General features: G+C 32.3%; 1 protein-coding gene across 1 annotated transcript; it reads left to right on the plus strand.

Moving 5' to 3' along the window:
* The first annotated feature begins 26 nt into the window (after positions 1-26).
* On the plus strand, positions 27-10,375 carry LOC139528058 (2-methoxy-6-polyprenyl-1,4-benzoquinol methylase, mitochondrial-like). Its single transcript, XM_071323863.1, has 7 exons — positions 27-204; positions 4,082-4,231; positions 5,945-6,193; positions 6,682-6,788; positions 7,683-7,771; positions 8,463-8,574; positions 10,068-10,375. Exons 1-7 carry the CDS (start codon positions 51-53, stop codon positions 10,167-10,169), a joined length of 963 nt encoding a protein of 320 aa, XP_071179964.1. The 5' UTR covers positions 27-50; the 3' UTR covers positions 10,170-10,375.
* The last annotated feature ends 8,586 nt before the right edge of the window (positions 10,376-18,961 follow it).

Consider the following 18,961-nt stretch of genomic DNA (forward strand, 5'->3'; position numbering starts at 1 on the left):
TGTTTTTTATTTTTAATTTTTATCTTATTTAATGCACGGATCCCGACAAAATGGCAGCGCCCATGAAAGTTCGCCGGCTTCTTTGCGCAAGAAAATTCAACACATTTTGCCGGTTTATGCATTCAAAGCAACAGAATGAATCACAACCAAAAGAAACCCACTTTGGATTTCAAAACATCCCTGAAAATGAAAAAGAAGACAAAGGTTTTTACTTTCAGTCAATTTCTTTCTCCTTGGCTACTCCTTCATTTCCTTGCCCTTGGGCTTGTTGATCTGTTGACTGGCTTGAGTCAGTTGCAGTCAAGAAGATATCACTACCGTTAACGTCAATTTGCTTAAAATGTTATTGTTATTCTCAAAATTTTCTTACTGTGATTTGTCAGAGGTCTCAAATAATTATCTTTACTATAAACGTATTTACACTTTTGGTATTTAGCTGTATCTTGCCTCAGAATGACCTAAGATCGACTCCGAATAACCTTTTGACGTCAAGCAACAATCACTTTTAAATTGTGACGTCAAAGATTTTAAATTATGATGTCAAAGTTTACGGGAACCTGTGTGATTTTACGTAATGGCGGACAAATTTGCATACAATTGTAAATACGTCTATTGTTTTGGGGAAAAAAATAAACATGATTTGTGGAATCGTCGATTTTTTTTAAAACCGTCTAACAGAAAGAGTACATTTTGTCTTCATGCACCAAAAATAACTGTAAGTGTCATTTGACTAGAATTTTTATACATCTTATCGCTAATCCCGACTAACCCGGCCGCTTGAACTTTACGTCATACACAATCACTTTTCCATTGTGGCGTCAGATATTTGGTTTTAGGACGTCAAAATTTAAGGCAACCTGTGTGATATCCAGTAATGGCGGACAAATAGTGACAAGGTGTATTGTTTTTTGTCATGAAGGTACCCCCATTAGGACCCTCAGTTAAGGGGATCAATGTCAACACTATTTTTGAAGGATTTCAAATGAATGTTTTTACCCCCTAATAAATTACTTGTAAAGGCTACCATAGTCCGAGATTTATACTCTGATGTCCAACAGCTGTTTTGCCAGACAAGTTGGAGCCATCCCATAAACAGTAATCAAAACAAATTATACATGTGGTCTCACAAGGAACAATTGAACTCATTAAGGTGACAACACTGCTGTATCTATAGATGACTTTCAAGTTCATGCACTTTCCCTTTAATTTATAAATATGTCACAATGTTTATGATATTATTTAACAGTAAGAACCAATTAATCGATAACATGACCTTGGGTCAAACGGCATAACTTGTTGTTGAAAAGTTGTTCATATGAAAAACAACTTGAGTGTTACTAATAGTTTATTAAGTTATATTCTATTTACTTTAGTAGAGCAATTTCAATTTCTTGTAAGAAGTGTCTGATCTATAGATTTATGAATGTAATTTGATAGATCTCTCAAGGTTTTTCAGAAAATGATGCAATTTCTGTATGATGTAATTTGATTTTGAGTTATTTCCCTTGGCTGCTGTGTTTGGAGGTATAAATTAGGTTTTTTTAAGTAACCAAATGAAAACATGTCTAATAAGAGACCATTATTATATCCTGTGTATTGTTGTGATAAATAACATAATTTATTGAAGCAAATTGTTGAGCACCTCAGAATTGTTTTTGGCTGGGTTTGTTTTGCTCAGTCTTTGATTTTTTCTTATGTTGTGTTTTCAGTTAATTGGTTGTTTTATTTTGTCAATTATCTTTTTATACAACCGCAAAAATTAAAAAAATTTGGTCGATTATTGGTATCACGTTGTCGTCAGCGTCGTCCGAAGACGGATTGTTTGCGGATGATAACTTTTGAATAAGTGAAAAGAAATCAATAAAATTTTATCACCATGTTAATAACCACAAAAGGAGGGTTATGGTTCCGAAGGTTTAGAAGACAGATTGTTTCCGGATGATAACTTTTGAATAAGTGAAAAGAAATCAATAAAATGTTAACACCATGTTGATAACCACAAAAGGAGGGTTATGGTTCCAAAGGTTTAGTAATTAAGGGCCCAAAGGGGCCCAAACAGCATTTATCTAGTTTCAGGACAATTAAGTTGTGTATTAATATTTCAATTGTTCTGAAATTGTACCACAATGTTAAATACCATATGTATGTTGGGATTTATTTTAAGGGGTTATTGGGCAAACAGTCATGACAGTCTAGGAATTAAGGGCCAAAAAGGATCCAAAAACAAGTATTTTTCTAATTTCCGGACAATTACTTGTGTGTAACTGTATCGATCTCTCTAACATTGTACCACAAGGTTCCATATAACACAGGGAAGGCTTGGATTCAGTTTGGGGTTAATTTTACCAAACATGTAGGAATTTATAAGGGGCCAAAAAGAAGCATTTTTCTAGTTTACAGTGTTTAAGTGTATGGATCTCTTTAAATTTTTACCAGAAGGTTCAGTACCACTAAAGGAAGGTTGGGATTGATTTTGGGGGTTATGGTCCCAATAGTTTAGGAATTAGGGGCCAAAAGGGGCCCTAATAATCATTTTTGTAGTTTTCAAACAATAACTTTAAGTGTTTAAGTGTATGAATCTCTCTGAAATTAAACCACAAGTTTCCATACCATGAAGGGATGGTTAGTATTGACTGTGGGGGGACTATGGCACAAATGTTTCGGAATTAGGTGCAAAAAAGGTGAAAAACTAGGTATTTCTGGTCAATGGACAATTAAAACAATTTAAAAGCAATATAAGGGAGGTAATTCTAAAACATTTAACATACAAAGTTGGGTATGTTCGGATTTATCTCCCTTACACTACTTGTATATTATGTATAAAGACTTGTCAGGTTTTGGACTAATTGCAAAAAAAAGGGGGGTGTGGTAGTAGTTTTCAATTAATTTTTTTTCAAATTTCTCAAATTCCAAAATTTTGTTAAGTTAAAAGAAAAAATCTGTAATTGCACAATATTGCACAATAGATTTGTAAGATCTTGACATTTGTTTTGTGTTAGAAACTCATATTATGTCAAAAATTTGATTGCAATCCAAATTCAAGCTTAAATGTTGTGTCCATACTTGCCCCAACTGTTCAGGGTTAGACTTCTGCGGTCGTATTAAGCTGCACCCTGCGGAGCACCTGGTTTTGTCATGTTATTGTCAGTGTGTTTTCTGAGTTTGAGTTTGAATGTTCATTTGATATCAACAGCCTCTCTTTCAGAAAACATTTTTTTCGCAAGTCAAGTGGTCTTAGTATATCAAGTTGAAGTTGAAGATTTTTGAAGGAATTTTTGCATATTGACCTCAACATGGTAACAAAAGGAAAATAGTTCTTGCACAAATTGTTGCAATGGAGAGAAAAAAAATCTATAGACTTGATTCCAATAAATCATGATTTGCCCACTATCACTGAACGTCAGGATCACCGAATTTCTGAATAAATTTTGATATCATAATTATCAAATGCTACAAAAGGAAAAGTAAAATATTTCAATAATTTAAGTGTCACAAGATCTTGTGTCCAGTGATGCATTTTACCATGATTACAAAAGAAAGGCGAAAGGTACCAAAGCAACATTCAAACTCATAAAGGGAAAAACAAACTGACAATGCAAAGGCTTAAAAGAAAAAAGAAAAAAACAAACAGAAACAGAGAAAACAACAATATCTGAAATTAGCAATTGGGGATATTACTATTTTTTTTCTGGCAAAGTATTTGGTAAGGTCTATTTATGTCGTTTATGCCCTTGTTGAAAATTCAACAATCTATGTCAGTATGTTAAATGTTTTAATAGGAAAAATGTCCATGTTTTTGCTTACACATGTTACACATGTTACATGTCATTGATTATATGTCTTATGGCAAAATTTATTTATTTTTGTAGTGTCCACAATGTTTATTACTATTAGAATTTAGAAAAAATGAAAAATGTCAAACAAGCACAATAACATTGTTCTATGATACATAAGTACAGTTTACCTATACAACATTTTCCTTCCTTCATCAATGAGGAATGCATACTATCATTTGAGTAATAAACGTTTGAGGATGTGTGTTATGGTTCACATATATTAATGAATGTTCTTTTTATTTCAGTTTATGAAGTATTTAAGAATGTAGCCAGTAGCTATGACTTGATGAATGATGCTATGAGTGCTGGTGTTCATAGACTTTGGAAGGACCACTTTATCAGAAGGCTTGGTCCAACTTCTGGGACTAAATTGTTGGATGTAGCAGGAGGCACAGGTAAGTACAAATTGTTTTATATCTTTTAAGGGAATATAAAAAAAGAAAATGTGGTAATTTATGATTGCCAACGAGACAATAGACCAAAATGACACAGAAATCAATGTTTATTTAAAGTGTGTTGAGTAGCCTGCATTGATAAAAAAAAGTATCTATACATGTATATAAACTCATCATAGATGCCAGGACTAAATTTTGTATATAAGCCAGACTTGTGTTTCATCTACAAAAGACTCATCAGTGACGCTTGAATCCAAAAAAGTTAAAAAGGCCAAATAAAGTACGAAGTTGAAAAGCATTAAGGACCAAAATTCCTAAAAGTTATGCCAAATACAGCTAAGGTAATCTATGCCTGAGGTAGAAAAGCCTTAGTTTTTCAAAAATTCAAAATTTTGTAAACAGTTAATTTATAAATATAACCATATCAATGATAATTCATGTCAGCACAAAAAGTGATACCCTCGGGGCAATAAATCTCCACCAGCAGTGGCATCGACCAAGTGGTTGTAAATAAACTCATTATAGATGCCAGGAATAAATTTTGTATATACGCCAGATGTATGCCATTTTTTCAGAGGAAAAATTCTTAACAAATATAATGTTAAACATGTTAAATGTGGATAATATTAATATAAAAAAATATGTCACATATCATGCATATTGAAAGTTAAATCAGTATATGAAATAGCTTCAGTAGTGAGCAAAGGAGTAAGTTTGGTAAGGGTCATATTTGGCCCCAATTATAAAGTTCATAGTTACAAGACAATAAATGTTTTAAGTTGCATTAAAGACACGTGAGAAAGTTTAACAGAACTGTTTTTGTCAAAATTTTATTCTAACACGTTGATTTTTACATCCCAAATAGGTCAAAATAAAGGGTTTTGGTGAAATTTGACAAAAACAGCTGGATTTCAACCAATTTAAGGACCAGGGAAGATAGAGCGCAGGCGTCGACAAACTTAATATTCAAATAAAACATGTGAAATGTCTTCACAAACATTATATGAAAAGATCTTTGTTGTCGACGTATGCGCTCTATGTTCCCTGTCTAATAATATATGGAAAATTTACCCATTTTCATTGATTTTTTCGTGAATAATCAATATGAGTACAACTTGTGACGTCATAATGAAAGGCAAAAACATAAAATTTTCAACAAAATGGCTTATTTCCTATCTAGTCACTGTATAAGCTATAATTTATTGTGATATTGGTCAATAAATCCGAATTTGAAATTAACGCTAAAAATGGGGGCCATTTTAAGATCTTACCGAACATACTCCTTTACATTAGTGACATCTTCCATTCTGTTTGTTTAAATTAATTTTTGTGGACTCCAATCTCCCCTCAATACAAGTCAATATTTTTAACAATTAGAAAAGACATTGAATCAATATTTGTTTATCCATTTCACTGCTGCATGCATGTCAGAAAAAAATAGTTACATGTAAAAAGATATGTATTGTCAATTTATATTAACAATAACGTATATGGGGGGACATAGTCTTGCCTTACCATGCCGCTAAACTTATGGTTGCTTCTAAGCAGCAAAAAAACACATCTATAGCCATGTCATGTTTATTTAAAAGGGACAGAAAGCATCACATTACAAATATGCAGCAATATACTAAGGGACACAACTCTAACGACTTTGCTTTAAAACACATATGACCATACATATACACAACACAACTATCTTTTTTTTATTTACAGGTGACATTGCATTCAGGTTTTTAAAATATATAGACAATTTAAACAAAAATGAATCTGATGACCTTTCTGTACCGAACCACATTGATGGATTTCAGCTTCACCAGGAGGACCAAGATTTATCCTCATCCTCTTCGTCATCTTCAGATGAGGAAGATAATCATGTGACACACCATGTGACAGTATGTGATATAAATCAGGAAATGTTAGATGTCGGAAGACAAAAGGCTGAAAGTTATGGCATATGTTCAGGTTAGACATATTATAAAGAATATAACTACATGTAATTTAAACAAAACAAATTTGAAAAGAAATGCATGGGGTCCCCTTTGTTTTTATACATCTTGGCAATAAAGATATACATTTAAGTTCATCAATATGTTTTGAAGTCCATTTTCACAGAACTACATGTAGTACACATTTTTATTTAAAGGGCCAGCTGAAGCCCCGCTGGATGGGATTTTCTTGCTGTGTTGAAGACCCATTGGTGGCCTTGGGCTGTTTTCTGCTCTATGTGTCAGGTTGTTGTCTCTTTGAGACATTCCCCATTTCCATTCTTCATTTTATTTGTTGGCCGCAGATGTTTAGACAACTATTTTATGTATAGAATGTCTTCATTAAATATAATTCATTTTCAATAGTGCCAAATGTCATAACTTCCACTACTAGTTGTCATTATGTCAGCATGAACACCAAACCACTAATAATATGTATGTGTATATCTTTTTTTTATTATGTAGGAATGAGTTGGTTAAAGGGAAATGCTGAATGTTTGCAACTAGAAGACAATCAATTTGATGCATACACCATAGCATTTGGTATTAGAAACTGTACACATGTAGACAAGGTACACTGAGTATAAAATTAATGTCAGTTAAAACATGTGATAGATTTAGATTTTATTGCTGAGGCTACCTCAAATTCAGTGATCACTAACCATACAACTCTGAGGTTGTGATGTTGAAACCCCATTCATAGCAAGGTGTTTAGACGCAGTTCTCAATTGACAAGAAATGCCAGTTTTCCAACTGAAGGTCCATGGTTCTCTCTTGATCTCCAGCTTTCTCCACAAATTAAAACAGCAAATACAAACAAACATCAAATCAACTGAGTAAGCTTGTCAATTGGCTCTTGAAGTGTGTATGTTGCCTTGACATACATATATTATGATAAGCAATGTATTTTAAGGTGTAAAGGCTAATAACATGGCTGTGCATCTATCAAATCAAGACCTTAACAGTATTTTAATTTCATTTCTTTATTCAATATAAGATTAAAATCAATTAAAGACTTTAAGTAAGATCCTAGATAAATACAAATATAAACATCTGAACATAAATGAGATGTACCAGTATTATGATTATTTTTAGACAATAATCATAGGTATGATTTTTTGAGTGTTGAAAGGTTGTCACTAAAATGTGGCTATAATATTCCATTAGGCACCTACCATATGTTTTGGAGGGATGGATGGGGAGGGTTAAGTTGTCACTTTTTTGGTACATGCATAATTCAAATGATACTGCAAATTTTCAATGCATAAAATGCTCCAATTATGTTAAAGCCCAGGTTGCTCCTCCCTCAGGCAAACTTAATTCTATGTTTGTTTTAAAGTTCAGTTTAATTCAGCTAAAAGCATGAAACATGTGAAACAATTGCAGATAGAATGCATGAAATTAATTCTTTACCACCCAAATCATAGTATAATTTACCTTATTTCTCTAATTTTTTTTTTTGACAGGTTGTAGAAGAAGCCTACAGAGTACTGAAGCCTGGGGGAAGATTTATGTGCTTAGAATTCAGTGAAGTCAAAAATCCATTGCTAAGAAGGTTAGTAGATATGCAATCTGTTTAAAATATTGCAAAAAAAAGTCATCAAAATATGACCTCTAATGGAAAGTCTTAGAATCTTAATTAAGTGACAAACAAATCTTTTTTGTACAAGGTACAATTTCCAGAAATAACAAGTTTTCTTAGACTGAATAATTTGTTTTATTATGATTTTGACATTATACACATCATCAAACCTAGGGAAGTATATCTAAATATACACAAAACATAGATATCAACAGATGTCATATTGTTTTAAATATTTGAGAAATAAATCAAAACATTTGTTGTTCCATTTTGAAATGAATGCTATTTGGGTATAGTTGCAAACTTTTTTTTTTTATGATTCAAATATGAATTAAAATTAAATTGGTGGAACTATATAGTAAATAGGGATACATCTACAAATTAACACAGAATGGAAACTTTTGTCTCACTCTAGAATAGAAATAAATAATGGTAAAAAAAAAGTGTTAAAAAAGATGCAATTTGGGTACCCTCACATTGTCATTATAGTAGCGTTGTAACCAAAAGAAGAAAAAAATTGTTGCCATTTTTTACCATATATTTTTCAAAACATGCAAATTCTTCTCTTTTGTCAGATTTCAAAAGATAATATCAATCAAATATTGCAAAAGATTTAGTTTTGTAATTTATTATTGTGATATATTCAAAGCTATCTTGATTTCAGCTTGTATGACAACTATTCATTTCAAGTAATACCAGTAATGGGACAAGTTTTAGCTAGAGACTGGAAATCTTATCAGTATCTAGTGGAGAGTATACGACAGTTTCCTAATCAGGTAAATATATTTCTCTAATTCTATCGAAATATATCCCTTTCCGAACCAATTGTATAAACAAATTTAATCAATGTGTGGTTTCCGGTGATCTCAGAAGATGATTTGCTGAGGCAAAGGGTCATAACCTTTCTCAGCTCCCTGAATAGACCACTTTTGAGTTCATCCGTCACACGTCATTTACCAGATAGAGGGGGTCGCCTGTATCCCTGCACTATTTACGTTCATCAAGCGTCTTAGTGATCGTCATTGTGCAGGATAAACTAGAAATAATGGATGTTCTGTAGGTACTTAATGACAATTCCCTAATGACAGCAATGCTGATTGTCAATTTTGAGAATTCAATTTGCCGAATAATTCGTACAATATAGAATTATAGTTTTCCAACCACTCGCTCAACATTGAATGGAAGTGACGACGCCCCTAAACGCACAAATGTCGTTCACTAAAACCAGAGTTTTTGACGGAAATGCATCGAACTCGAAAGTTGTCTATTGATCAAAATGTTCTAACAGGTGTTAATGAAATTGACAACTTCGTGGAAAGTGGAAGGCACTCGAAGGGGATTTTGTTTAGAAAAGAAGAAATATTATCTTTTAATCATTAGAGAAACAGATTATTACATAGTAACGCGTGGATTATCAGATTTATCCAATCTCGATAGTTAAATTATCCATTTTAACTATCTCGATTGGATAAATCCAATAATCCACTTGTATGAATGTAATAATCTATATATACATATATGTACTCATCAGTAATGTTGTTTTTTGATATTGCACTTTTTTGTTCTATCACTTTGTTGCCCAGGAAAGAGACCACAATCTTATGATTAAATTGTATTGTGTTAATTCAGCAATGACAGCAACAGAGTAAACTATTTGTATAAAGCTTATGTTCGACATTTTTTGTCTAGCTTATTTTCCTTATCCACTAACTGGACCATGTAAATGAAGTAAAGGATAAGGAAAATACTGTGACTACCTAAATTCTTATAGTCTTGTTTTTTAACACAATTTTTTTTTTTTACTTATTATGGGTAAAAGAATTACAGAGAACAATGTTAAGGTATGCATGTCTATCAGACAGGTTTCAGTGAAACAAAGGTAAATCATTTGATTGACTGATTTGATCCTCAAAAACTCATTCTTGTACAGGTAAAAAAACATGATTATCATATATCATGTGTATTTTTACCCTACAATATTAGACCTAGTTTGCTATCTAATGATATTCATATTTATGTTAATATTGCTTATATGTCCATCGGCAGTCTTCGGATGTCAACTTGATATATAATTAGAAGGTGTCTAGACTAAAAAAAAAAAAAAAAGATCATACATATTATATTACCTTCTAATTGTTTATTTTAGACTTTCTATAATTTGGATATATGTTTTAGTATGTTTTAAATGAAAATGAGAATTTAAGTCAAATCAGTTAACATGAATTTGATAGCCAACAATCCTTTAAATAATGACATTTTTCTTTTGTAGGAAGATTTCAGTGACATTATCAGAAATGCTGGATTTAGGATGGTATCATACGAAAATTTAACTTTTGGTGTAGCTGCAATTCATTCTGGATTTAAACTGTGATATAACAACAATAAAATGAACATACCTGTATTTATAAAAAAGTATAGGGAACATAGTAATAAATTATTCTATCAGTAAAAATATACATGGTTTTACTGCTTATAACAGACAAATTTTGTATTTTTATGGTTGATTGACTTTTGATCATTTTGAAAGTAATTATAAATGATAGCCGAAATGTAAATAAATTAGTTATAAAGAAAAAACATTGGTCTTCTAATGTGACTGTTTAAAAGCAAAATAGAACCCTTTTTAAAGTATTCATAATTGTCATTTACAATTGTATATTCAGTTGAAGCACTGGCGGATCCAGAAATTTTCATAAGTGGGGGTCCACTGACTGCCTAAGAAGGGGCCCGCTCCAGTCACGCTTCAGTGATTCCCTATATAAGCAACCAAATTATTTCCCAAAAAGGGGGGGGCCCGGGCCAGCTGCCCCCCCTTTAATCCGCCTCTGTGAAGTTTGCAGAAATATGAACAAACTATGGCCTGTTCTTAGAGGAAAAAACTAGAGCTCTACATGCTAGTGACAAAATTTCAACATTTCAGTTTTATTTGATTATCAAACAATCTTGATTCTTATTATTCTATTACTGGTTTTAACCTAATATACAAATTTAATGGGCAAACTGGATCCCTTTATATTTGAACTTGCCTACTTGAAATTGTACACATATTTTTGTTTTCTGTAAAAATAAGAGGTATGATCGACAATGAGAAACTCTCCACCACAAACCAAATGAGGTAGAATTTAGCAACATATGTTACTACAACCTTTAACAATGATCAAAACCCATAAGACATAGCAAGCTATAAAAGGTTCTGAAATGAAAAATGTAAACCAATTTAAATGTAAAAACCAACATTCAATATAAAAAAAAGAAGATGTGGTATGATTGCCAATGAGACAACTGTCCACAAGAGACCAAAATTCAGAATATGTGAATTATTTTACAGCAAAGAGTTGGAAAAAAAGATTTTCTATTGCAGGAAATTCCTGTTTGTATGAAATTTCAAATAATTATTTGTTTAATTCATGCATTATGTTTATAATAAAAGAGTATCTTCTTTTCACTACCAACCAAATCTTAAGACTTGATGACAGCTGACTAATATCAATAGATAATGATTTTATATTTGGTTTGAGGATTTATAATGTTTAGTTGTAGCTATTTCATAATGATATTCTTCAGGTAAATTTTTGACAATAGTGTTATTAAGGCCAATTATATAAAAATAAGAAGATGTGGAATGATAGCCAATGAGACAACTCTCCACAAGAGACCAAATAACAAAGAAATTAACAACTATAGGTCACATACTGTCTACAGCCTTCAATAAAGAGCAAAGCCAATAACCTGTAACTATGCCAATTCATGAGCTGATTACCCATTATGTCTATTTGGTGAAGTAGCTGCATTGCTGATTTTAAACAACAAGAGGAATTAGGTCGGTCTTGGTAGATATTATTCACTCATCTGGCCTAAAAGGCTTTTGTCATTACTTTCAGTCTGTCATCGTTGTCATCTGTCAGTCATTTGAAAAAAAAATTATCTTCTTATCTTAATTTACTTTGCCAAATGTTACTAATCTTTACCTTAATGTTCCTTAGGTTATCTAGTTTTAAGAGTATTATTTAGGATTTAATCCATCAACAAACATGACAGCTGTTGCTAAAAACAGAACATTGGGGTAAAATGCAATCTATGGTTTCTACTTAAAAAACTTAAGAAGTTAGAACAATACAGACAGAGGGTAAAAATGATCAACAGGTCAATCTCATTTATAATTTTTCTCCTGAATTGTAAATTTCTAGAAAATGACAGTTTTTTATACGACCGGAAAAATTGAAAATTTTTTGGTCGTATATTGGTATCACGTTGTTGTCGTCGTCGTCATCCGATACTTTTGGTTTTTGCACTATAACTTTAGTTTAAGTAAATAGAAATCTATGAAATTTAAAAGCAAGGTTAATGAACACAAAAGGAAGGTTGGGATTGATTTTGGAAGTTTTGGTCCTAATATTTAGGAATTAGGGGCCAAAAAGGGCCCAAATAAGCATATTCTTGGTTTTCTAACTATAACTTTAGTTAAAGTAAAAAGAAATCTGTGAAATTTTGACACAAGGTTTATGACCACAAAAGGAAGGTTGAGATTGATTTTGGGAGTTTTGGTTCCAACAGTTTCGGAATTAGGGGCCAAAAAAAAAGGCCCAAATAAGCATTATTCTTGGTTTTCGCACAATAACTTTAGTATAAGTAGATAGAAATCAATGAAATTTAAACACAAGGTTTATGAACACAAAAGGAAGGTTGGGATTGATTTTAGGAGTTGAGATCCCAACAGTTTAGGAATTAAGGGCCAAAAAGGGGCTCAAATAAGCATTTTTCTTGGTTTTCACACCAGAACTTAAGTATAAGTAAATAGAAATCTATGAAATTTAAACACAAGGTTTATGACCATAGAAGGAAGGTTGGGATTGATTTTTGGAGTTTTGGTCCCAACAGTTTAGGAATAAGGGGCCCAAAGGGTCCCCAAAATTAAACTTTCTTTGATTTCATCAAAAATTGAATAATTGGGGTTCTTTGATATGCTGAATCTAACTGTGTATGTAGATTCTTACTTTTTGGTCCCGTTTTCAAATTGGTCTACATTAAAGTCCAAAGGGTCCAAAATTAAACTAAGTTTGATTTTTACAAAAATTGAATTCTTGGGCTTCTTTGATATGCTGAATCTAAACATGTATTTAGATTTTTGATTATGGGCCCAGTTTTCAAGTTGGTCCAAATCAGGATTCAAAATTATTATATTAAGTATTGTGCAATAGCAAGAAATTTTCAATTGCACAGTATTGCGCAATAGTAAGAAATATCTAATTGCACAATATTGCACAATAGCAAGAAATTTTCAATTGGAGTTATCTTTCTTTGTCCAGAATAGTAGTTGAATCAACTTAAATCATTGTTTTATACAATATACAATGTATATTCACTTTTACTACCAACTGATAAATTAAAACAATCTTTACCATTCAGTGATAACAAGCACTTTTTTTTACATTTTAATATTTTATGATGTATTTAAATGAGTAGTTATTGTTGCAAACTCCATTAGTAATTTGAATTGAGATCAATTTTGGAATAAGGGAAAGGGGGTGTGAAATAAAAATTGGGGGGGGGGGGGGGGAGGTCAATTTTTCTCATTTCAGATTTAATAAATAAAAAGAAAATTTCTTCACACATTTTTTTGAGGGGATTAATATTCAACAGCATAGTGAATAGCTCAAAGGCAAAAAACAAATTTTAAGTTTATTAGACCACATTCATTCTGTGTCAGAAACCTATGCTGTGTCAACTATTTAATCACAATCCAAATTTAGAGCTGAATCCAGCTTGAATGTTGTGTCCATACTTGCCCCAACCGTTCAGGGTTCAACTTATGCGGTCGTATAAAGCTGCACCCTGCGGAGCATCTGGTTGGCTTTTTCCTTAAAAACTAAATCAGTTAGAGAAAATCTGACAGAATTCAATAGAACAGCAGGTCGAGGTCTATCTCATATTTAATTTCAGAAAATTGGGCAATCCATTTTGGAGTTATTACATGAAATGTCATTTTTTTGCAATTTCGTTTTAAAAAAGATTGATTATTATCTTGTAAACTATTAGGGGGAGAAATTTCAAACATTAAAAATGACCTTACAATTAAATTTACTAATAAGTCAATGTGGTTGAAACCATTAGAAGTTATTAACCTTGAAAGACTATCTTTATCTACTTATTGGAGATACTTCAAGTGTGGACACAGATCAGTGTGGATAGTAATTGTTAAATTTTTAGTTTAAAACAATATTTTATTCAAATAAATTTAATTGGATTGGGCAACAGGCATAGCCTATGTAAGCCCTCTCCACAAAACAAGGTACAATATATTACATTCTAACAAAGCAACACATACACAAACATAAAGACAAAACAGAATTAATTTTTCAAAAATACCTCTTAGCTGACTGGAATGATATTTCAAATAGTTAACTCAGATCAAAAGTATGACTATTTTAAAATGCTTCAAATGTTAACTCAGAAAAATTATGAAAAAATAAATTATGAAAAAAAAAGTCTAGTATTCTAGGTTGTATACTCATTTTTTAGTGTTATCATCATCAGCGAGTTTATGTATTAGTGGTGCCCCCCTACAAATGTGGTTTGAGCTATTTATGTGTCTTTCACAAAGGGTTCTACCGGGTATGTTAAACAGTGTTCAACTGTGACGGTCATCTTACCTTTTTTGTAGATAACTGGAAACAAAAGCTCAAAATTGCCGTTGTGCAGGGTTCGACATAAGTTTTTTCTGTTTGCCCTTTTTGCAAGTCCCCATCCTAAAACAACCTTTTTTTAAAATCTTACTTTCTTATTGAATTTCATTACTGCCATTAACAGACGTTAAATGAAGTATGTCTTTGTTTTTCTGCCCAAAAAAAACCACTTTCCTAGAGTAAGCTACTGTGTCATCTTATATGAGATCAGCCCAGGATTGTTATAAGGAACATAAAGTGTGCTCTCTATTCAAACTTGTCCAAGGTCAATGTGCTCTACCTGGGATATACAATGCATACCATGATCCATCTCTTGTATATTTTCATTGCTGATCTTCGAGAAAGCTCAACAATTAAATTGTGTTCAGCGAAGGTCGTCACTTAGAATTTTTGATTTGGCAACAATAACTCAAAATTTGTTAAATGCTATCTATGGATATTTTTTTACAATTTTTTAAATAAAAATGCAAAGAAGTTCAAAGATATTTACAATTTCATGTAATCAGAGTACATTTTAACCCTTGCAACTATAAATTTCAGTTCAACAGCATAAAAAAGTTATTAAGTACCTACAAATATGAAAATTCATGTCAATTTTGGTTTTAGTTGGCAAGAAGGATTATGCATAAGACTAAACTGAGAAAAGTTTCCAGACGATTAATCAAAGTATCATGGTGATACCCCCACGTGACCCTTTGTTGCAGATACTATAACATACATAGAGAATATTTAGGGACAAAAATATTCAACAAAATAAGATATCCAAGTAAATCAAAATAGCTGAAATTATCAATTATTGTCCTTTGTAAGATGATTTTTACCCATTTTTGCGGAAATCATATTTAACATTTTTTGCGGAAATTATAATGAAGAAACTGTAAATAGTTAAAATGTTCAGCAAAACAAACACAGAAAAATCAGACCTACAAAATAGTCAAATTATGGCCGAAATCATAATTAAGTCGATCCTTATAAAAGTTATGGCCCTTGAAAGATAGTTTTTGCATACATTTTTTTTGCAGAAACCATAAGAGAAACAAAAACGATGTTCAGCACAAGAAGAAAAAGCCATGATATACATATAAGTCAACATTTCCGAAATTTTCAAATGATTCCTTGCATTCGTTATTTCACCTGATAAACGTTCGGTCCCTATCCAACATTCCTTCGTTTTCAACCACCAGTAGAAATATCCTTCATCCAATTCAAATTTCAACCCTCTTTAAACAAAATTTGTTAATTTGTTTTTGTTTTCAATTTGCATGGAATATTTTCCACTAAAAATAGAGATTAACCATGTCCTCTTGTGTCAATATCGCCCATACACATTAAATTTTCAGATATCTATAATACTAAAATAAGATAATTAATATTGCCAATAATTAACAAGTTCCAGGTCGAATCCGATACCGATACCAATAGTATATTCAACTGTTACATATTACCTTATCTGTACGTTCCGCATTTGACAGGCGCACCACCAAACGGTGTATTTAGGATTTTGCTACATACACGGGTCATAATCAAAGGGCTAACACTACTAAATTCAATCATTGTCAAATTGTTCCCTATTGTTGTTTTATTCAGCAATCAGCAAGACTTTCTAAGATAACTAATAAAGGACAATGCTGTTGATTAAAACATACTCCATTCCTGGATAGCCAGGACCTTTTGCTTTCTAAATAATTAATATTACCAATAATTGATAAGTTCCAGGTCTACGGGTTCAAACAGAAAGATTTGAAAGCAGAGAAAACTGTGTATCTTATAATCGACGTGACTTTATCAGATGACAATACCAATTACTAAAATAAGGCCTTAGGCATAGTCACGGGTGTGTACTTGTGTAACTAATATAGGTAAATGTTTCTATACGTGTATGGATTCACTATGCAATCCTGGATATTATGTTAGTTTTTTGTTTTTCTCCGTATATAAGAAAATAGCCATCCATTCGAAAATCTAAAAAGGTAAGCCGAAAAAAAGGCATTTCCCCTATATACCTAAGTAAATTTGTCGCCAAAATTGACGTTTTCCTATGAAAATTACAAAAAAACAAAAATGGTGACCCCCATTTTTTATTACATATTCCGATGTAACTCGATTCAAGAGGGGGGGGGGTAGGAGGGGTCCTGATCCCGAAATCCCGGGCTTAAAAACACGAAATCCCGAGGTCCCGAATTTAAATAAAGTTAATCCCGACATCCCGAAATCCGAAAAAAAAGAATTCCCGGATCCCGAAAGGGTTCATCCCGAAATCCCGAGCTTAAAAACACCCGATCCCGGAGTCCTGGTAAAGGTCCTATCCCCCCTCATTCAAAGTACACGTATGCCAAAAATTTTGGAAATCGGGAGATATGCCATTCGGTATCGTGTTACCTTAAGCAGATATATAAGTAAACAATGTTTTTGTCTGTAAAATATTTACAAAGTTACATTTTCAGGGCCCTGTACAGGGTTCAAGTGACCATGAATCATTGCATGATTATTTGAGCTTTTGCTGCAAGAGTTTATGCTACATAAAACAATTTTCAGTACAATTTTTATAAAATTAAATTTCCTGGATTTATTTCGTTTTATCAGTGAATCAAAATTCCAACTAAATCAAGTCTTCAGTCTTGAAAATGTAAAAAAAAACTATAACTTGTGACACTACCATGCAAGAACCGTTATATGTTAGGTCCCGTCACTGTGATAATGGCCACCTGGATCCGCCTGTGTCATGCTGTCTTCAAAATTAAAAAAAATTGAGTTACGGAGTTCTTTTCTATCTTAAGGTTGTTTAGTTGTGGGGAAGTTAGTGATAAAAAAAAAAAGATTGAGAAACGATTGAAGATATATATGGATATTAATAAACTGATATGAGATCCAAAGAACTTGCTTGGCCCGCGATTCATTGTAATTAATATTAATACTATTTTACTATCCAACCTGACGGAAGACCCCTGTTCTTCCTCCATAAAGATAATAAGCAGCAATCATGAAAACATAGGTCGCAAAGATACTACACATCATACAAAAAAAATACAAAATCGAATACAAAATTTCAAGCCTAGCAACTATTATGAGTGGGTCGATGCCACTGCTGCCTGGTGGAGTTATAAAAGTACCGTGACGTAAATGTATTTAAAGTTGGCATTTATCATACATAATCATAACAGTCATAACATGAGCTCTAGTGGGCTATTGGTACTTTACGGAACGGAACGGAACGGAACGGAATTTCATTTAAGGTATCCAAAGGGGGCATTTATCAAAATTTCGAAAAATCTTTAAAACAAAACAAACTTTAAAATTTCTGTGTTTTACGGTTTTCCATATACAAATAACACAAATGTATACTTAATCTCATCTTCACAGGTGAAATGTGTAATAATGTATAACATCGGGAAATATTCTGTAGATGAATATGTCGCCGGGATTGTCGTGATAAATTATCATGAAATTAACGCATTTGCAAGTCATGCATTATGATATCTAGACTGACCTCACGTCGTCCTTGATTAGAGACAGTGATCAAGTTGAATCTGATTTAAACTTTTTAATTTATTTTCCGTTCCGTTCCGTTCCGCAAAGTACCAATTGCTCTGAGGAATTGGTATTTAACGGAAAAAACGGAAACAGACATCTGTAATGTAATAAAAGCAGTATGATAACAAAAATTGTCTGACACCTCTTTTTGCATGAGTGGTATGTGTTTTAGATAGCATTTTCGACTTGATCAATAATAATAAAAAATTAACACAAAGGCAGGTTACACAAAAAGTCTTTCTCCTTCCATCGGTAATTATATTTTAAAAAAGAGGCCTTCAACAGCCCGTTCCGACGATGATTAGAGACAGTGATCAAGTTGAATCTGATTTAAACTTTTTAATTTATTTTTCCGTTCCGTTCCGTTCCGCAAAGTACCAATTGCTCTGAGGAATTGGTATTTAACGGAAAAAACGGAAACAGACAGCTTTAATGTAATTAAAGCAGTATGATAACAAAAATTGTCTGACACCTCTTTTTGCATGAGTGGTATGTGTTTTAGATAGCATTTTCGACTTGATCAATAATAAAAAATTTAACACAAAGGCAGGTTACACAAAAAGTCTTTCTCCTTCCATCGGTAATTATATTTTAAAAAAGAGGCCTTCAACAGCCCGTTCCGACGATGATTAGAGACAGTGATCAAGTTGAATCTGATTTAAACTTTTTAATTTATTTTTCCGTTCCGCAAAGTACCAATTGCTCTGAGGAATTGGTATTTAACGGAAAAAACGGAAACAGACATCTTTAATGTAATTAAAGCAGTATGATAAAAAAAAACCAGGTTACACAAAAAGTCTTTCTCCTTCCATCGGTAATTATATTTTAAAAAAGAGGCCTTCAACAGCCCGTTTTTGCATGAGTGGTAAGTGTTTTAGATAGCATTTCGACTGGATCAATATTTAAATAAACAGCTGCGCCATGAGCGCATGATACGTCCGTCGTCTTG

This window comes from Mytilus edulis, chromosome 6, assembly GCF_963676685.1.
Source record: "Mytilus edulis chromosome 6, xbMytEdul2.2, whole genome shotgun sequence".
Lineage (NCBI taxonomy): Eukaryota > Metazoa > Mollusca > Bivalvia > Mytilida > Mytilidae > Mytilus > Mytilus edulis.